Raw genomic sequence first — 19,724 nt, 5'->3', positions numbered from 1 at the left:
TCTGACGATGCGAGGGTAGATGGGCATTCAACCTAGACTAAACGACATTGTTTATCTTTCCAAATTCAGGACATGGGCTTCTTATACTTTCTTACTAGTGTTATATCTCCCTAAAGAGAAACCATCTTTGTCTGTTGTCGACTTTTAACACCGGCCACCCGACAGTCTTAACCGGCCTAATGTCGTATTACTTACTCCACATTCACCTGAACCCATCCCGCGTCCCGGTGCAATGCGATCCCCCTCTTTCGCCGAAATCCCCCACTCGATCCGACATCAGATTTTGAAAGGTGGGGGGAACCTTGGTATTTGCGGTAAGGGCAATGGAGATTAGCAGCTGGCCTCGGCCCTCGGTGACTCGTTGAGACTCTCTAATCCGCACCACCAGTCCACGCTGCATGATTGTCAGCACTACTTGGGAATGCACGATATGCAGAAGCGCCTGCGGCAACGAGCCTGCGACGAATGTTTCCGTCGTAAAGTCCGCTGCGACAGAGGTCGGCCATGCCATCCATGTATGTCTCGTGGCATCGGCTCTTCGTGCCTTCAGGCGCAGTTTCCAGCCCCTACTGTTCCAGTTTCGTCTGGTGGACGCCAGTGAGTCCGCAGTCCCGAAGCCTTTGTAAGATAATTATCTGCCAATACGCATACTAACGAAACCTGTCTGCACTAGAAGCTATGCAAGTGGAGGGCTAGGTTCTGGTTTCGCTGCATCTGTCAGCCCAGAAGTAGCTGCCTTGCACGCGCACATCACCAAGTTAGAGGAGCAGCTTGCCGATTGTAGAAGACGCGCTGCTTCGGTGCAAACTCCAAACCCTACTCCAGAGAACTCTCACTCCAGGGAGGTGGACTATGATAGTCTCGAAACATCATTTGAAAAGCTTAATCTTGGGCTTGGAGGAGATGGCAGTCTCGCTGCCGCTGCCACGGCACCGGAAGCGTCAAGCACGGTATCGCACCCAAGCACTCGTCTGCAACTCCCGTCACGTCATGTGAGTACCATAGTCGTGCGATATGCCATGATTCATCTGGGATGGATTCACTGTGCTCTCAGGGCCGACGTATTTATGGCAGACCATGAGCGGTTTTGGGGCGAGTTTGGGGCTGAAGAGAGGCGTCTTGCTCTCAACACACCCTTCGCCGCCGTCTACTTCGCCGTATTGTCGGTAAGAACATGCTCCATTGTGGGAGATACTCGACTGTTGCTGAATGTGTTCAAGATAGGATTTTACTACATCGAACCGCACATCATCGGTGCCCAGTCAGGATTTGATCCCCATTTATACGATGGAGATATGTTGGTCGACTTTGCGAAACATTGGCATCGACAGGCACTTGTATCTCTCGAACGAAATGATTTTCTCGGGAAACCTAGACTGGAGACGCTTCAGGTCATCGCAATTTTGACCCTAGTGAACTCAGCCTTTGGAGAAAAGGCAAGGGAGGACCTTCTCATCGGCGTGGCGCTGAGAATAGGACGCATGCTTCATATGCACCTATTGTCAAGCGAAGATTCGCTCCGCCCAGAGATTGAAAGAATCGCCATGTGGTCCAGTTTTGCACAACGGTCTTTGGGTAGGAGGCTTTGGTGGACATTCGTGATTTGCGATTGGTGAGTGTCTCGAATCCCTTAATCTTCAACCCCAAGCAAGTGGTTAACGACCCAAGGCTTGGTATGAGGAACCATGATCTAACGGTTGTGCCCACTTCTTTCGACAACGTTCTCGATCCCTCCGCCTCGTACGAAGATGCATGTCTGAAAACTGAGGATGACCCGACAGTTTCAGGCGAGATCTCATATCTTCATTATCACCACTTGATGACAAAGCTAGCCAGCACTATTCGCTCCAGCAACTTGAAGAAGGGTGAGCAACTTGATAGTTGGAGATTGGCTGCAACTATGAGAGACATCGAAAGTGCATACATGGAATCTCCAGTACACATGCGTACAATAGAGTCAAATCTGCAAACCCAGCAACCTCTATGGATGCGCACGCAACAATGTTTGGCCAGTCATACGGTTCAGTTCCTGAGGCTTACAATAACGAGACCAATGATCATAAGCTGGATGCAGGGACAACCGGATACAGATGGATTGCGCGCAAAGGCACGGGAAGCTGCGGAAATTATTGTTCGGGAGAAATATTACACGGTTCCTCCTCTCTTGAAGAAAAGCTGGTATGATCAACTGGTTTTCATTCTATACAAAGACACGTCTAACATTCGTCAATCTAGGATCGTTCAGGCGTCAACAATAGCGGCCGGTGTTTTCCTGTGCCTGGACCTGTTGTTTCTCAGTGCCGGTGAAGGCCCTGAACAGCTTCAACACTGCCGCAGATCCGTTGAGACCTGCATCGGTGCACTGGAGGTCATGGGTCACGGCAGCCTCATCTCAAAAAGGGGACCCATGATACTCAGGACTTTGCTCGGCTTCGAGTCTCAGATCAACCCCCGAACAATCCCGGACGAGCAGCTTCTGAGAAACATCGTCACTCAAGTGTCTAAGCTCGTCAGCTCGGCATCCGCGTTTGAGTCCGAGCTCGACATGACAATGCCGACGCCCCGCGGCGTCATTCAGAGTGAGAGGTGGCAGTCTCAGAATTTGGACATCACGCTGAACCCGTGCAATCACCAAGCTCAAGTGTTTGCTCCGCTCGCCACTGAGGGTGACGATTCAACGAATGCATCACCTGAAGCCTTGTTCGATGGGTCCTCTCAAACTCCCTACGGAACCGGTACGGCAGGCGTTGGACTTTTCGGGCCTGGCTCAGTGGAAGGGATTGCCCGAGACCCTTTCGGATACATCATGGCCAGGGCTGCAGGGAACAGTTGCGACGACGACACAGCGACTCATGCGATTGAGTCGTTTGAGAACCCTTTCGAGTTTACGGATGAGATGTACTTCAAGAACCAAAGTTGATGGGCTACGGCCGTGAAGTTGTTGGTCTAGTCGATTCGTCTGATTGATTAAGAACTTTCAATCAGCAAGCTAGTTGTTGGCGGACAACCGAATGGAATGAGACGAAGCAAGCCGACCAACCAAGATCAAGAATTACTCTCAAATTCACAAGCTCAGCGCCAGACCTGCTGGTGAGATGTGAATCGGGTCGCCCAGACTGACCAGCCTTAGAATTAGCGTTGTGTCACGCTGTCTGACTCATCCGGCGGCTACGCTGACAGTCGCCTAGGCAGACGTCGAGTCTTCTGCCTTGTTGGGACGCCTCAACTGATGAACATATATAGAATCACCCTTCTGATTCAAATTGATTCACAAACTGACACTAAATACCCACTACCATTCAATATTCACAATGTACACCACACCGATCTACTTCTGGCGCGAGACTGGTCAAGGCGGCTACCTATCTCAATGGTGGCATGCCGACCCTTTCAAGTCGGCATCTTCCCCCGATTCTTCGCCAATCACATTCAAGACGGCAGAACACTACATGATGCACGGAAAAGCGGTCCTATTCAATGATTTTGAGATCGCCCTTGATATCCTCAAAGCAGATCATCCCCGAAAGGTGAAGGCTCTGGGTCGCAAAGTCGCCAATTTCGACGAGAAGATCTGGAATGAGAACAGAGAACGCATTGTCCTCGAAGGGAGTCTACTCAAGTTTAGGAGCAGCCCTGAGCTGAGAGCCCAGCTCTTAGCGACGGGCGATCGCGAGCTCGTTGAGGCTAGCCCGATGGATCGCATCTGGGGTATCGGGTTCAGCCCACAGAAAGCGCCCGCGTCAGATCGAAGTCGATGGGGGCTAAACTTGCTTGGGAAAATACTGATGAAAGTCAGGGCTCAGTTGAGAGATGAAGAGAATGGCGAGGACTGGAAAGAGCTTTGAACGGAGTTTAGCTAGGGCGAGGGCATGCATCATGTATTTTTAAAGTATTATTTCATAAAAGCATACAATTTTACAACGAAGCCATGTTGGATAATCTTGTTGCTTGGGGAATTGCCCAACTGGTCATTGCATCGAATTCTTCATCAAACGTGATTCAAATCTCTTCCTTATGATTAACGTGCTCATTCTCTCGAGACATGATCTTATGGCATGAGCTGCTGTCCATTTGACTGACGGAAAAATGAACGCATCAGACGTCATCCTTTTCATTGTCGGAAGATACCGCACAAGCGATGAAAATTCTCGGCGGTCACGGACTGGCGGGCGAATATTGACGTTGAAAGCCCCCGGCTACCGCGATGCCAGATGTGGAGGCTCGCCCGAAGATGGATACTCAACCTGATCCATCAAGCTCCCCTATGACCGGTGACCCAATCACCAATTGCCAATGCAACGGGTAAAACGGGACTCTGCGGGTCTGATGTAACCTTGTGTTGGTTCTAAAAAACATTCTAGGCTGCTGGTGGGGTCACCTTAAACATCCTGTGAAGTTCAGATGGTAACCTGTGCCTGTGTATAATGGGCCGAACTGCTTTGCCCAGCTGCGAAGGTGAGATCTGTTTCCCTGTCAGTACTCTTTTCAACTGAGTCAAATGACTCTGGGTGGTAAAGAGTGAGACCGGATTTCCAGGACCGCTTATCGTTCAATGCCTTCTCGACCAGAGTCTCCTTCACCTTCTCCGTTGCCAACTCATCGAAGTTCGATTGACATGAGGCAACTTGCCACGAAGTCTTGCGCCGCAATATCATCCCATTTCCCAAACTGGAAGCTGTCCGAGAATGCCAAGGAGAGCGGTCTAGGCTACCGGGCCGTCTCATTTTATTCATGTTCTGGCTCGCCCCGATTCCAAGAATCAAAGACTAGATTATCAGCTCACGTAACATGGATGTTGAGTTTAAGCGAGTACCTTGCACCAACATGCATATTCCAATCGTCGACTAGTGGCTTCTGCTTGTAGGGGTCCTCCGCAAGCGAACGTATCAAGTTCCTTTACACAGAAGTTCTGCGATGACATGTGAGATATGAGGTATAAACAAGCGTAATTCAGAGAAGCCACAACCGTTGACGGTCCGGAACTACCGACTCCCGCGGGCCGCGCTGGCATTCGCCACGACCAACTCATCCCTCGGACAATGACAATGAGGAGAAGCTAGTCCATCTTGGATCCATGTTGCCTACCCTTGCCTGCATGGTTGAATCGGCTCAGACGGATAGTTTAACTTAGCCTTACCGTTCTGGGGGGCTCTTCGCAAGACGAGACCAATAGGAATGCTCGAGAGGTTCAACACGAGAACATCGTGAGTGAATTGCTTCGTGAGGAAAAGGGACTTTGGTATTAGCCTGCCCAGGCGAGGAAGACTTCGAAAATAAGGTCACATCAGGAAGGAGGTTGATGTTATCGAGGGTTTTCGTGAGTATATAAGACTGGCAAAAAGCCCGGAACTTCAACACTTATTCTTCTCTCCAGCAGCAGCAGGTTCAAGACAAGTTCTCCAGCTTCAATCCTCTTTCAATCAAAATGGTCAACTTCGCCCTCCCCGCCCTCGCCACCCTGGCCTTGGCCTCCATCGCCGGAGCCGCCCCTACTGCCGCCGCCGCCGAGGTCTTCACCTTCTCCGCCTGGGTTGAGGGTATCATCGCCAACCCCGATGGTGACAACCTGACCCCCGAGGAGGCCGTCGAGGCCTGGCGTGCATCGAAGAACATCACCGACGTCGCCGCTGGTACCTCCCTCGAGAAGCGTGCCTCTTGCAACACCATGCCTGGCCGCGAGGCCTGGGTAAGTCCCATCGTTCATGTGACAGTAGATTTCGGTTGCTGATATGACTGGAACCAAGATCCCCGATGCCGTTTACTGCATCAACTACCTCGCCGGCAAGGGTAGCACCCGGTGTGAAGTCAGGTACGATGTCGACTTCTGCACTGCCGCCCGCGCCAAGATCTTTGGCCGTGGCCCCGGCACTGCCACCGTTGCTTCGTCTTGGTAAGTGCATCTTCAAGAAAAGCGATCTAGCACCAGGATTTCGAGGCTAACGATGGTGACTTGTACAGCAATGATGTTGCTCGTGGCGCTGGCTACATCATGGACTCCTGCTCTCGCGCTGACAACACCGTCATGGGGTCCGAGTATGCTCACGGCAACGGCGATCTGCTCGTCTGGATTGTTAACTAAAGACGGGATAATGATGGAATGACTGTACGGTGACCTGTTTATATGATCCTAAGATCAAGAGAGACAACAAACAGATGATTAATTGTTAATATATTCTGAAGCTCCTCTGAAGAGCATGTTGTCCCGCGCTTAGTCGTTATTCATTATCTTTGCCGACATTCTCATAGTGAAAGCTGCTTAAGCGTTTATGATTCATTTATAGTTCATTTCAAGCTATTTGATATTGATCCGATGGATATTCAAGAGACTTGTAGCGATATAAGCAATAAGTTGAGACTTGGCTATTACACGGGCTACACTTGAATATGCACTCTTTCGCACGAATGGAATACTGCTTTTGAGTCATTTCAAATCAGAAGTGACCTAAAACCTAAAGAACATCTTATTGAAAACTACAAATGAGGAAGCATCTGCAACCATGCGGGTATTGAGTACGCCCCGACAGGAAGCCCCCGTATGCTTGCAAAGGAGTCAACAGTAAGAAAAGCCCGTGCGCTAATGTTAGCAACAAAGACAACAGATAGAAACCAGGTTATTACATATACCTTTCGGTCATCGTCATCCGTCACTGCAACAATAAAACCGCCAACGACGAGTGATGTTGGAATTAGGGCACAGCTGATTATGGCTGCAGCCTTCCACAGTAAGCCCTCGACGGTCGAGGGAAAAATGAAGTTCCATGCCACCAGATGTATCCCACCGTACATACTTGACAGAACTGCCGCAGCGGCGAGCGGAGCAAAAGTGATAGAGCTTTGTTTTTTCCAGAAGTCTTCCATGATGAATGCAGTCCACATACTGGTTCCAAACAATACTGTGTCTTGAAGGTGTAGTCGAAGGCTGGATGTGTACCGATTGTAAATCCCTATATCGACGTTTCCTCTCTCCGAAAAAAGTCCCTCGTAGCCTTCATCGTAGAGGGTTTTCCCGTCGTTGGCTTCAAACTCGACTAAGGATCGCTTGAAATTAGAGGCACGCTCCACGCGGACGAGGTCTGATGGCGTGAACTTCAGAATATACTCTTGCTGGCCAGGCTCAAGCATTCGTAGACCGGCACCGCATGGAAGAGCCTCGCCAGACCTCAATCCTTTAGCAGCCTGGCCATGATCCACCCATCTGACTGTATTGTTGAGGGTCGAAACACAAGGCTCATGTGGTTTACGCTGCTGACCGTCGGTGGAAATCGCCGTAATCAATGGCTTTGACTGTTCGGCCTCCACGAGACCCGTTTCTTCAGCGCTACTCTCCTCGACAGCCATTGGCTTTCTTTCGTAGAGCATCATATTTTCGTCGACCCATTCGTTGCATAGTTGCGATTGAACAGCAAGAGCTGCGAAGCCCCGTAAAGATTCGGATTGTATGGTGATAATTTCTGGAAAGCCAATGTCCAGGGGTTTCTGGATATAGATCATTTTGTCAGATACTTTGATTGTTGTTTATGGAGGAATAGGCAAGCCAGTGAGTTCCTTACATGTAGCCAAAATAGGTAGATAAACACTGTGCAGACAACGTGGACCAGGATATGGATCTCTAGCAATGAGATCGGAAGGCCTTGTGCTTTTCGCACGATGCACTGGAGTGCCATCCAGACGACTTGCGTTAGCACTAGGGCTTTTTGGAAGACGTTGGCCTTGCTTCTATCCTCAAGCCTCAGCAACCTTTTCATGCTTTCGCCATCCACCTCACCCATTTTTACAAGCTTCAAGAAGCCCTTCGTTGATAGCGGCAGTGGATTCGGATATGCAGTACTTTGAAATATTTCAAAGTCCGGGCCGGGCTGGATATCGTCAATGGGGATTTGAAAACCCTTCATCACGACGAAAAAGCAGAACTGAAGGTCGAATTCCGGCTGTTCCTGAGTTAAAATCATTCTCGAATTCGAGACGAGAGTAACCTGCCGGGAAGACATGATCAAGACTTTGACCTGGTCCTCCGGTGCAAAAAATACTCACAACTTTTGCATCTTTAGCCCTCAACTCACTCAACTCTCGTCTCAAAGCGCGAGCCTTTATAAACTGGGCGACGGCAAGGACCAGAACAGTTTCTGGCGCCAAGATGGCAATGACAACCCAACGAAGTTTATCGCTAATGCTGGCCCAAAGGCCGCTTTTAGGTGGGACATTCAGATGAAGAGCTGTGTAGACGCAAGCGAATAGAGTGACGATGCAAGTCCAAAGGATGTCCGTACTGCCGCGAACAGTCGGGGCGTCGACCCAGGATGCCGCCCGCGTCGTCCCCAAAGCCGTAGAGTTGCCGTCGAGACCACGGATGACCTGCTGGATCTCCTCCGCCGTCTGAGAGCTGGCCGCCGCGACTCGAGACGAGAGCCAGGTAAGGCATAGAAAAGAGTAATGGCGCATAGCTAACGTTTTCTTTTCGTCTGAACCAAAGAGTCATATGCTCAAGAATCGAGGAAACGGAAGTGAGGATGGGTCGCCTGGAGCCTAAATATGCGTGCTGCCCAAGGGGGGTTCAGCTCAGCCTTGTCGTAGACCGGAAATAGAGGCTGCATATCTTTCCTCCCAATCACACCGAGACGCGTGACCAGTGGCGCGCATGAGATTGCGTAGATCTGTCAGCATGCTGCGCGGAGGGAACCAACGAGAGAACACAGCCAAGGCAGCCTGCTTGCCTGCCCGTCAACTTTCCCTTTGCATGCGCCAGTCTGCGCCTGCCCATCAAGACTTCTCAAAATGATCGACCGCCTGTTGATCGCCGCTTCTACCTTTCATATTGCTGCGCAGGCGGGCGCCGCCTTGGGAGACTGCGGCGAAAATTCAAATCAAGCAGTCCGGGTGTGAGCGGGATGCGGTCCGGAGCCCGGGCCGAAGACTACAGTTCGTGGCCACTGATGACACCCGACACGCCCTTGGAGTTGAGAAAAGGCAGCAAATACGCCAAAATGACTGGCCGCTATTCTGAGTGACCATATCCCCACAACGGGCATTTATTGTCATAAGAAAGTGGTCGGTTCTGAATGAGAAGAGAAGATTTCTATGAGTTGTCCCGGTCGGCACACTGGGGCCGATGGACGTGCCATGCTGTCGGCGTCCTGAGCGTGGGTTGGAGCCTTCCGGTGGTTCACGGACGTATCCTCCTCCTGCCAACCGCCTTTGGAAAGGTGGCGACGTCAGCTTTTGAACCGGTAGCTTTCTCACACACTTTTCACTGACTGAAGATAGAGACCATAGTGTGTGGTGTGAGGACGTTTCAGTTCTCGTAATATTACATCGCAAATATGGTGGTAGCTTGCCTCCCAGACAGGGAAGGCCATCATCCTCGTCTTCTACACGTACACATACAGCCTCCCAAGAGCGGTGTTGGTTTTTTCAGTAGGTAGTGGCTCGTTCCAGCCACCAGCATAGCATGCCCCTCCTCCCATTGCAGCAGTCGACACAAGTCGCCCCAATGTTTCGCCGGTCCCATATGCCCCCGTTCTATTTTTTTGTACAGGTAATAAAAACACTTTTTTGCGGCTTGTAAGAATATTTCCTTTTCGAGGGGAGGAGTTCAGGAGTTCAGGAGGGGAGAGGGCATGTGATCCAAACCAGATCCTCTCGCCTGCCTTCGCGTGCGTTTCTTTTTGTGAATAGTCATCTTCTCGGGTTTTCTCCATACATCATATCGGGTGGGTAGGTGATGGATGGTTTTAGTAGTAGTCCTTTCCGCTCTTCTGCATCTCGATGAGACGCCATCCCCTCGTCTCGGGGTTGCTGACGTCGTCCGGCACGCGGGTGATGCCGATAGCGTACGTGACAAGCTGGACCTTATCCTCCATGCCGGCCGCGAGCTCGCCGCTCTTGGCGTTGCGGTAGACGTGCACCTCCTGCGTCCTGCAGGTGATGACGAAGACGGGGATTTCGCCGGGGTCGAGCATGCGCGCGCGCACGATGTCGACGTGGCGGATGTCGAGGATCTTGCCGTCCGACTTGAGGCCGGCCTGGAGGTACTGCTTGGTGAGGGCCTCGTAGACGGAGTACTGGGCCTCGGAGAGCCAGAGCTTGAGGGTCGGGACGTCGCCCTTGACGTAGGCGTCGAGGACCTCGGGCAGGATGTACTCGCGGAGCTCCTTCAGGAAGGGCTCGGTCTGGAAGTTGGGGTCCATGGAGCGGAACCTCTTGATGACCTGCGCCGTCTCGTTCTCGGCGAAGAAGCCGCCGATCTTGTCCGTGACAAGTCGCGCCGTCTCGATGAGGGGGTTCTCGGACTCGCGGTAGACCTTGCCGGCGTTGAAGAAACCTTGGGCGAACTTGTTGGAGTCCTTGAAATCCCTCCAGGCTTCCTTCCAGGCGGCGTCCTTGTGGAGGGTAACGTTGGTGCCAGCGCTTCGAGCTGTTAGTGGGTTGTCAGAAACGATGTGAACATATAACTTACTTGGGGTCTTCTTCAAAGACCTCGGGCTGGCCGCCGTTCTTGGACTGCTCGGCCTCGCGCTTCTTCCTACGCTCCTCCTTCTCAACCCAGCCGCCGTAGCGCGAGCTGCTGCCGTCATCAATGACATCCTTGACGTTCTTGTACGCCTCAGTGTCACGGATAGGCTTGGTCGCCTTGTCAAGCGCCTCTCCCGTAACGTTGGCGACTTTGCGGACTCCCTTCATAGCGCTGGTATCCCATGTCCACGCAGCACCCTTGCCGATGGCTCCGGCGGTAGACTTGACCGCAGTGGTGGCAGCAGACGACAGAGCTCCGGTAGACTTCTCGTAAGCCTCGCGGGCTTTTCTCACGCGCTCGCTCTCGGTGAAGTCCTGGATCTCACCAGACAAGGCCTTGGTCGACTCGTTCCATTCCTTGGACTTGCTGAACTCGGCCTGCATGGTCTCCGTGAAAACCTGCCATGGTGTCTTATCGCCGTGGGGCGGTGGCGGAGGGAGGTCCTCCTTCTTTTCCTTCTTCTTCTCGCCTTCCTGCTCTCCCTCGGTCTTCTCGCCCTCCTCTTGCTTCTTCTCGGAAGACTCCTCCTTGGCCTCCGACTCGGCCTCCTTGGGCTTGGCCTCCTCGGTAGGCTTTGCGCTTTCTTCGGGGGCCTTGGGCTTCTCGGTCTGCTGTTGCTGAAGCTGTCGTGCTGTCAAGTGGAACGAGCGCGCCTGCATCGAGCTTGTGATGAATCGCACATCTTCGGGGAGGAACTGTGATCGGAGGGGTGTAGGTCGGAAGGTGGATTGTTGTCGTGAAAAGGCCAGGGCGGCATTGCCACTGAGCTCTGTCGAGAGTAACCGGGAATGCGCGGGTGTCCTGCCGTGGCTCTGAACCGCCCGCGCGGAAGCTCTGAGAAGAGAAGCGCTCTGAGGATTTCTCCTCGCCGACTGTACGAGGGAGTTCATTGTGTATAAATCCAAGCTTACCGCCTCCCGACGATGAGCGGAGTTGAAAAAAAGGCAGGGAGGGCCGAGGCGGGAGATATAGATGACGATTGGGGGGGGGCGGAGGACGGGAAGCAGAGAAATTTTGGCTCGCGCCGGAGACTAATTGGTCGGGGTCCAGAATTGGCATGGAAGCTCTGCGATTTCGGTTGAAGGCGGAGGGCGGAAAAAATCTGGGCCCTTGTTCACCCGAGGACAACCCGGCGCTCATTGAGCCAATGAGAAGCTGGGGAACGTCTCCAGACTTTGCGAATTCGAACCGCCGTTTTTCCCACCCAAAAACTTCACGGGTCATCGTCACCAACCAGTCCGATCCTACCCCCTCAATTCGCGACCGAGAGGGGACGATACAGCGATGAGTTCCGCACCAACAGCTCGCCTCCTGGCGAGATCCTTCTTCCAAAATGCCGTCCGTCCCGCGACGGTAACCCGAACCTCGCCTGTCCTCCTCCGATCCTTTGCCCAGACCGCAGCGCCACGCGCCGAAGAGACCGATACGAAGAAGAACGGCCAAGCTCTCCTCAATGCCATGTACGGCAGCTCAAAGACGCCCTCTGCACCGGGTCAGAGGAGGTCGGCATTAGAATCAGCTGGCCTGTCCAAGGACAGCATGCTCCAAGAACTCGATATTGCCTCGGGCGGTACCTCTGACCTCAGCGGCCTCGGCGGCCTCGATGGCCTAATGCCCGATCGAGAGGACCTCCTCGAGCCCTACCACATCCACATCATGTCCCACAAGCACAACACGCACGTCACCGTCACGAAGCCCGACCGTGGCGCCATCATCTCCCTGTCGACCGGCAACATCGGTTTTAAGAAGTCCAAGAGGAAATCATACGACGCCGCGTACCAGTTGATGGCCTACGTCCTCGAGAAACTGCAGTACCAGGGATGGCACAAGAAGATCACCGATATCGAGGTCGTGCTGAGAGGATTCGGCCAGGGAAGAGACGCGGCTGTCAAGGTTCTCATGGCCCCCGAGGGCAAGATCTGGAGGCAGAAGGTGGTTCGCGTGGCGGATTCGACGAGGTTGAAGTTTGGTGGAACAAGGAGCAAGAACCCGAGACGTGTCTAGAGCAAGCAGTGGAGGAGAAGGCACCAAATGCCAAATGCATGTACAACAGGTGTACAACTGTATCATATATCACAACGAGCAACTTTCCTTGCATTCTGTGGATGGAGATGCAGATGTCCAATCCCTATGGTATCGAGTGCTAAACGCCGCCCAAAAATCAAACGCCAAGCCAACAACGCCAGAACTGCCTCCCACGTTTCGTTTGTACAATGCCCCATCCGCCTCACTTGCGATCAGGGGCCCTCTCGGCTGCGGGCAGATCGCGACCGCTCGTGTCTCGTACGGCTTTCTTGCCCTTGCCATTCCCACCTCGTCTCCGCTCCTCTTCGCTATCCCAGTCGACGTCATCGGAACTCTTGGAATTCTCCGTGAGGAATCTGGGAGGCGATTGCTTCAGCATCCTGGAGCCTTCGTGAGCATGGTCGTCTTCCTCCTCCAAAAGCGCGCCGTCCGCGGTATCGTATTCTGGTGGGTCGATCCAGTCCCGGGGAACGACACAGGGCAACGCGACGCCGATGCTGGCGGCCCGGTTCAGCCAGCCGGGTCCGGGTCGGCCGGTCAACTTCTTGCACAAATATGACGTGAAGTGATTGCAATTCTTGGTCAAGAGGTTATAGGAGGTTCCGAGGAACTCTTTGGACGCTTCTTCGAGGATCTGGTCGATTTCGGCCTGGGTCGCGAAGGTGAAACCGTGGAGGATCTCCGACTTGAAGGTGCCGCCGGGTGGCTCGGTCCTGGGCTTCGTCCAGTACACCCCCGTCACGCCGCGCCTCTCGTGCCCGCCGTATGCGTATTCCTTGCCATTGATCACGACGCCTGAATGAAGGAGCGAGGCGCCGACCGTCCAAAGAACAGAAGACAATCTTCCCGGCTGTGAGGTAGCGATCGGTTAGCAAGGCCGCAGCGACGATCGGCAAACGGGTGGGTCTCTCGACTTACAGGCAGCAGATCGTAGACATGAATCGTGACTTCGGTCTTTGAAAGCGACAAAGTTGATCTGTGATTGCTGGAACGAGGAGGCATTTTCGACCACCAGGGTGCGGCGTTTCCGGCGGTTGCGGTTGCTGTTGGTGTATTACGTCGTACTACAGCAGCGCGAGTCGTTAATCAGAGGAGGGGCGGTTGGGAACGTGATGAGACGAAGACCAGTTCGAATGAATCCACGGCGCGGGATGCGATAAATATACTAGGACGAGCTCTAGGATAATGAAAGACCTGCGGACGTTTCAGAGGCGAAAGGAGCTGTTCTGCGACTGAAAGCTGCAAGTTGAGGGAATTGGCGAAAGGGAAACATGCACAATGCAGTCGAAGAAAGGCCCTCAAGGCATGTCGCAGCTACTAACCTTGGGCTTGGCTCGGGCGGTGCTCGGCGCAGAAGCGGGCGTCAGCAATGTAAGTTGGATGGTGTAACTGGGTACAATGCAGGCTGATAGCATCACAAGGGCGAAGCGAGGTGCCTCGAGGTGCCTTGGAGGTACTTTGAAGAGCAGCTGTTTTAGCGTACAAAATGCGTGGCATTGCGCGGCCCGAACAAGTCACTCTGCGCCGCAAGCGGGCTAAATGCAATGCGATCCAATGAGGTGAAAGGAATGAAGTCAGCGACTCCCAGCCCCGCGCCTTCCTTCGAGCTCCCCCTTCCCACAGCTGCACCTTCCACCTCAGTCCAGGTCCCGGATTGGAAGGTGGAGCCTTGGAAGCTTCTCCCGGCGTTTAGTTCCGCCGTCGCGCCGAGAAGCCCTCCGGGAACCCCCCCGCCCCCGTTTTTGGTGGGGCAATTAAAATTCATCTTACCAAAGGCCACAGCCGCCCAGCGCAAACGAGTATTTCTTCTCTCATCATCAACAGCTTCGCGCTTTTCCTCCTTCCTTCCTCTTTTTTCTCTCTCTACCGCCTATTCTCCCACTCCTCGGGCAATCCCGCAAGCGATTGAGGCTGGTCGCAGCGCCAGTGTCGCAATCACGACGTCCTTCCTCGTGATCCCTTCCTCCTTCGCTTCTCGCACCTCTTCTTTCCTCCCCCGCGCAGCTAGTTCTGCTTTTCGCCCAGCTGCTGCAGTGCTTAAGTGCACCGTACTCTACACTCCCACTCGTCAGTACGCCAAGAGCCGCCGCAACAAGATGCCTCCCAAGAAGCAAGTCGTGGAAGAGAAGATTCTCCTGGGCAGGCCCGGTAACAACCTGAAGAGTGGAATTGTGGGTGCTACGCCTTAGAACCTGTGTGCGGGATCAGGCTGACCCCTCTTCAGGTTGGCCTTGCAAACGTTGGAAAGTCCACTCTCTTCCAGGCCATCACCAAGTGCAACCTTGGTAACCCTGCCAACTTCCCCTATGCCACCATCGACCCCGAGGAGGCTCGCGTCATCGTCCCCGACGACCGCTATGACTGGCTTTGCGAAAAGTACAACCCCAAGTCGCGCGTCCCCGCCAACTTGACGGTCTACGATATCGCCGGTCTTACCAGAGGTGCCTCCACCGGCGCCGGTCTCGGTAACTCTTTCTTGTCCCACATTCGCGCCGTCGACGCCATCTTCCAGGTCGTCCGTTGCTTCGACGATGCCGAGATTATCCACGTCGAGGGTGACGTCAACCCCACTCGTGATCTCGACATCATCAGCGACGAGCTGCGTCTGAAGGATATCGAGTTCACCGAGAAGGCGTTGGAGAACCAAAAGAAGAAGACTCGCTCTGGCGGCAAGGGTCTGGAGCACAAGAAGGCCATGGAGGAGCAGGCCACCATGGAGAAGATTCTCCAGCACCTCAAGGACGGCAATGAAGTCCGAAAGGGCACTTGGGGTCCCAAGGAGGTAAGACTCAATTTTTTATGCTCGCTCCCACACCACCCCGCGTCTTTTATGATGATCAAGGGCCTCAGGCCCGACTTTATAAACCCAGCTCTTCGAGTGCCAAGTGCACACTGAGACAAAAAACCATTCTGACTCGACACCTTGTCAAATCATTCTTTATTTGCCACATGTTTGCAAAATCAGTTCTGACAAAACGTCTAGGTCGAGGTCATCAACCCTCTCTTCCTTTTGACTGCCAAGCCTGTCGTCTACCTCGTCAACCTCTCTGAGAAGGACTTCATTCGCAAGAAGAACAAGAACCTTCCCAAGATCGTTGAGTGGGTTAAGGAGCACGCCAACGGCGACCCCATCATCCCCATCTCCGTCTCCTTCGAGGAGCGCCTGACCCGCTACGAGACTGAGAAGGAGTCTTTGGAGGAGCAGAAGAACGTCGGTGCCGAGTCGTCTCTGCCCAAGATCATTCTGCAGATGCGTAAGGCCCTGAACCTTGGCAGCTTCTTCACCACTGGTACCGATGAAGTGCGCCAGTGGACCATCCGCAACGGCACCAAGGCGCCGCAAGCCGCCGGTGTCATTCACACGGACTTCGAGAAGACGTTCATCCAGGCCCTGGTCTACAACTTCAGCACGCTCAAGGAGCTTGGCAGCGAAGCCGAGGTCAAGGCCAAGGGCAAGGTTATGACGAAGGGCAAGGATTACGTCGTGGAGGACGGTGACATTCTGCTCATTAAGGCCGGTGCGGCCAAGGGCTAAAGAATGAATATCTGATGGAAAATTTAGATATGAGGATTGGTCAAAAGCTCTGCTTTCGGTTTAGATATCACCGGCTAATAGAGATTTTCGCCGCATTTCTTGCAATTACCCCTTGGGATTTATGCATCGACTGAACGTACTGAACGTGATGTGCTCGGAATGCGTGATTTGTCGCGGACGATGAGGAAGGTGGTGCACGTCTCTACGGCGTCATTGTACCTCATTTATCCGATGATTTTCCGCCATTCGTTCTGCTTCAGCACGGACCAGTGACATACCACTTCGTACCTTCCACTGAGTGACTTCAAGATCAGGCCCATGAACTTGCAACAAGACATTGCGAGACATCCACATACATCATGAGCCAGCCTCCAACAAATCGCGGCCACGGCCGTAACATATCGGTGACAAGACGTATGTTCATTCCATCGGCTGAGCCTTCCGCCTTCTCCGCCATGTGTCCCCTAGCCCACCACGGCCAGTCTCTTGACGTAAAAGCAGTGGGAGGACGGCAACACATAGATGATGGATGATGACTTCAAGAGATACTGACACGGCGGCAGCGGTTCGTCCACGATCTTCGACTAAAGGTCCTCTTGACCTGGATGAGTGAGCGACCTCCTCTCCGTGATGTGGCATCTCGACTGACAGCTTTCAGCACCCCTCTGAACGACCCCTTGTCGCCGAAGTCCGCTGCGACAGAAGAACCAAAGCAGCGACCGTTATCAGGTCAACGGTCTCCTGCGCCCCTTCACTCTCCTGTACCGCCCGTGAAGACCACCGTCACCAAAGACTTCAGCTTCCTCCTCCGCCCAGAGATCTACCACAGCGTCAACACAATCAACATCCCCGTCGCGTTCAAGACCAACCCGAAGCAGCCCACCCCAGATGCCTCACTAGAAGATCTGCTGGCCATGGGCCATTTCCGAGCGGCCGCCATCGCCGCTGTCCAGGAACTCACCGCCACCGGCGGCCCAGAACGGCCTCGCGTTGACCCTTCAGACCACCAGAGAATCTTCACCCTCCTGTATACTCGTCTGGCGTGCCTGACCCTCATCGACGCCACGTCGACCGCGGCACAGGAAGTCCGAGCGCTCGAGGACCTCAACGCGGCCATCTACATCGACGAGACCACGGGAGAACACCTCGTTCCATGGGAGCTACGTGTCCTCAACATCCGCCTGCAGGCGCTGGGCTTCGGCGACTTTAGGAGATCCGTCATGAGCTACCACGACCTGGCGAGAGAGGCACGCGAGCAGATCAGCAAGGCGACAGCGCGGCATGACAACTCGACGCGGGAGCTCTGGAAAGCACGGCTCCACGACCTGGGTATCGACGTCGCCGGCGCTCTGATTGAGATGGACGACCTCTCCGGCGCGGCGCATCACCTCTCGACTTTGAAGGATAGAGGAGACGGCAAGATGGCCCTTTCCCGGGCGCTCATGTGGCTGCATCTAGGCGACGCAGACGCTGCGCGGCGGTGCGTGCAGGACTCCGGAGGGGACGGCAGACACGCCGAGATGGTCGTCGCCGCGCTCTGCCAGATGGCCGACGGCGAGTATGATGCTGCACTGCAGTCGTGGCGGGGCTTGAAGGAAGAGCTGATGGACGAAATGATTGGTGTCAACATGGCGGTGTGCCTTCTCTACACTGGTAAACTGACAGAGGTCAGCTTCCCTCCCCCTCCACCCACGATCATCGCATTCCTGCATATGACAAAGTGCTGACAAGACATTGCAAACCAGGCGCGCGCTCTCCTCGAGGACCTGGTCAGCAACGGCTACTCGTCGCACACGCTCCTCTTCAACCTCAGCACGACGTACGAGCTTTGCACAGAGCGGAACCGCAACCTCAAGCTGAGACTCGTCGAGAAGGTCGCCGAATTGGACGAGACGGTCAAGGGCTGGGAGAAAACTAACGCCGATTTCAAGCTATAGGCGAAACTGAAAAATAAAACCCGAAATTCACAGCTGTTAAAACTAAACCAAATGATGCCCGGACAAGGGTGCTGGCCGCATCCGTGTGGCCCGGAAGAGGGGGGGTTCGGCCCAATCAAAGCGGCGTCACCTCATAATAAACTTGCCAATGACGGTGTCCCGCGGCGCATGCACAATCGGACGGCGCTGCTTACCAAGATGCTTAGTTAGGGGACATGCATGTTGTGGCAGAATGACAAACACACGACACAACGGACGACGGGCTAATCAAGATTCAGGGCGAGAACAGAGCCAAGAAACATCAGGCTGAGAGAGAGGGGCTAAAGAGAGGGCTGGTGATATTTTGGGATCGTCTGGCGAAAGCAAAAACCCCCGCGGCACCCGACCGGTCGCATGGAGGCTCGCAGTCCCTCTAGGCGGTATGGCTTCTTTATCTGGTCTTCTTCCCCGAGGTTTCCATAGCCGTTCAAGCTGTCTTTCATCGCCATCCGTTGTCGCCGAGCATCTTCGCGAAACCGAGCAGTCGATAAATTCGGCCTGACCGCCGCCAAGCCACAAGCCCGCGGCGGATGCCTCTTCAAGATGTTTGAACCGAGCGACGAGGAGCAATCGGCTCAAGTTTTCGAAATGTCGACTCGGGACCTGCAGCTTCGGACAATCGCCCTTCTGGAGAAGATCGCGCACTCACAGAGCATCCTCGAGGGGCGCGTCGACTCGATGGAGAAGATGCTCTCTCAGCCCGTCGTCTCATCTCACTCTCCGTCATCGCAACCCACCAGTTTTCCCCAGTTCCGACGACTACCGCCGGAGATTCGGCACCGCGTCTGGTCGCTCGCCCTGCCGACGCGGGCCTTGCGGCTGCGCAAATCGACAGAAAGCGCGTTTGTTCCCGCGCTGCTACCGCCAGCCGTCGCCGAGACGTGTCGCGAAGCGCGGGACGTGGCGACGCTTCACGGAGGGATGGTTTCTTTGACGAACCTCTCATGCAGTTCACAGAAGCATGTAAGGACGTACTGGACATGGTTCGACGGGCGGCACGACGTGCTGGAGCTGGAACGATGGGTCTCGCTCGAGGCGGACGAACCGCGCGGCATCAGGAGCCTCGTCAGCAAGGCGCGGTACATCCTCGCGCCGAGGGCGACCTCGGAATGGTTCAAAAATTTATTTCAACAGACGACTTCGCTGAGACAAGTCGGTCTGAAGTTCGACAGTTCGGTGGCGAGTCGCTGCGCGTGGGATCCGAAGACCCTGAGGGAGCTATTCGGCAGCGTCGACACGGTCGCGATCCTGGACCTCGAGGACGCGACGGAGATCACGCGGTTCAAGGCCGCGTTGAGGCAGCATTGGCGGTGTCCGTTCTTCTGCGAGTTCGATATCGAAGGGTGGGCTGCGACGAGGACGACGACGTCGGGGGGTGAGCGGGACGAGGGGTGGATGCGCCGACTGGATAGGACTTGGATGAGCGAGGTCGCTAGAGGCTGGGTCATGGCCAGGAGGCCGGCGGAGGACTCTGCGGCTCTGTTGGATGTGGGAGACGAGGACGTCAGGACTGCGCTGAAGGCTATGCCTGAGGTGAAGCTCGTGAGGGCGTATCTGCTGGCTGATGTCCATAGCAGCCGTTGAACAGTTCAATACACCCATCAAGAGAAGACGGAGATCTCACGCGGTTGTCCTGTGAGAAGCCTCAGCTGAGGTTGATCAACACGCCGTTTGTCAA

General features: G+C 54.2%; 9 protein-coding genes across 9 annotated transcripts; 7 read left to right on the top strand and 2 right to left on the bottom strand.

The window, feature by feature from the left end:
• Nucleotides 1-2,053: 2,053 nt before the first annotated feature.
• Nucleotides 2,054-2,920, top strand: CkaCkLH20_11032 (uncharacterized protein; the record flags this gene model as incomplete). Its single annotated transcript, XM_038893746.1, has 2 exons — nucleotides 2,054-2,178; nucleotides 2,236-2,920. The coding sequence occupies 2 exons, from the start codon at nucleotides 2,054-2,056 to the stop codon at nucleotides 2,918-2,920; spliced, it is 810 nt and encodes a 269-aa protein (XP_038740846.1).
• A 391-nt stretch (nucleotides 2,921-3,311) lies between these two features.
• On the top strand, nucleotides 3,312-3,845 carry CkaCkLH20_11031 (uncharacterized protein; the record flags this gene model as incomplete). The annotated part of the gene is made up of 1 exon (XM_038893745.1): nucleotides 3,312-3,845. The coding sequence occupies one exon, from the start codon at nucleotides 3,312-3,314 to the stop codon at nucleotides 3,843-3,845; it is 534 nt and encodes a 177-aa protein (XP_038740845.1).
• A 1,580-nt stretch (nucleotides 3,846-5,425) lies between these two features.
• On the top strand, nucleotides 5,426-6,079 carry CkaCkLH20_11030 (uncharacterized protein; the record flags this gene model as incomplete). Its single annotated transcript, XM_038893744.1, has 3 exons — nucleotides 5,426-5,686; nucleotides 5,745-5,890; nucleotides 5,959-6,079. The coding sequence occupies 3 exons, from the start codon at nucleotides 5,426-5,428 to the stop codon at nucleotides 6,077-6,079; spliced, it is 528 nt and encodes a 175-aa protein (XP_038740844.1).
• A 3,649-nt stretch (nucleotides 6,080-9,728) lies between these two features.
• CkaCkLH20_11029 (Tim44-like domain-containing protein) lies at nucleotides 9,729-11,400 on the bottom strand (the record flags this gene model as incomplete). Its single annotated transcript, XM_038893743.1, has 2 exons — nucleotides 9,729-10,404; nucleotides 10,454-11,400. The coding sequence occupies 2 exons, from the start codon at nucleotides 11,398-11,400 to the stop codon at nucleotides 9,729-9,731; spliced, it is 1,623 nt and encodes a 540-aa protein (XP_038740843.1).
• A 394-nt stretch (nucleotides 11,401-11,794) lies between these two features.
• CkaCkLH20_11028 (uncharacterized protein) lies at nucleotides 11,795-12,514 on the top strand (the record flags this gene model as incomplete). Its single annotated transcript, XM_038893742.1, has 1 exon — nucleotides 11,795-12,514. The coding sequence occupies one exon, from the start codon at nucleotides 11,795-11,797 to the stop codon at nucleotides 12,512-12,514; it is 720 nt and encodes a 239-aa protein (XP_038740842.1).
• Nucleotides 12,515-12,737: 223 nt separating this feature from the next.
• On the bottom strand, nucleotides 12,738-13,537 carry CkaCkLH20_11027 (uncharacterized protein; the record flags this gene model as incomplete). The annotated part of the gene is made up of 2 exons (XM_038893741.1): nucleotides 12,738-13,385; nucleotides 13,454-13,537. 2 exons carry the CDS (start codon nucleotides 13,535-13,537, stop codon nucleotides 12,738-12,740), a joined length of 732 nt encoding a protein of 243 aa, XP_038740841.1.
• Nucleotides 13,538-14,631: 1,094 nt separating this feature from the next.
• Nucleotides 14,632-16,070, top strand: CkaCkLH20_11026 (GTP-binding protein; the record flags this gene model as incomplete). The annotated part of the gene is made up of 3 exons (XM_038893740.1): nucleotides 14,632-14,706; nucleotides 14,760-15,317; nucleotides 15,519-16,070. The coding sequence occupies 3 exons, from the start codon at nucleotides 14,632-14,634 to the stop codon at nucleotides 16,068-16,070; spliced, it is 1,185 nt and encodes a 394-aa protein (XP_038740840.1).
• Nucleotides 16,071-16,429: 359 nt separating this feature from the next.
• CkaCkLH20_11025 (uncharacterized protein) lies at nucleotides 16,430-18,007 on the top strand (the record flags this gene model as incomplete). Its single annotated transcript, XM_038893739.1, has 4 exons — nucleotides 16,430-16,484; nucleotides 16,634-16,679; nucleotides 16,729-17,737; nucleotides 17,816-18,007. 4 exons carry the CDS (start codon nucleotides 16,430-16,432, stop codon nucleotides 18,005-18,007), a joined length of 1,302 nt encoding a protein of 433 aa, XP_038740839.1.
• A 537-nt stretch (nucleotides 18,008-18,544) lies between these two features.
• On the top strand, nucleotides 18,545-19,630 carry CkaCkLH20_11024 (uncharacterized protein; the record flags this gene model as incomplete). The annotated part of the gene is made up of 1 exon (XM_038893738.1): nucleotides 18,545-19,630. The coding sequence occupies one exon, from the start codon at nucleotides 18,545-18,547 to the stop codon at nucleotides 19,628-19,630; it is 1,086 nt and encodes a 361-aa protein (XP_038740838.1).
• Nucleotides 19,631-19,724: the final 94 nt, after the last annotated feature.

This window comes from Colletotrichum karsti (assembly GCF_011947395.1).
Source record: "Colletotrichum karsti strain CkLH20 chromosome Unknown Scaffold45, whole genome shotgun sequence".
In the NCBI taxonomy this organism is placed as follows: Eukaryota; Fungi; Ascomycota; class Sordariomycetes; order Glomerellales; family Glomerellaceae; genus Colletotrichum; species Colletotrichum karsti.
The sequence above is the reverse complement of the archived record's forward strand: the minus strand, read 5'-3'. Positions and strand labels throughout refer to the sequence as shown.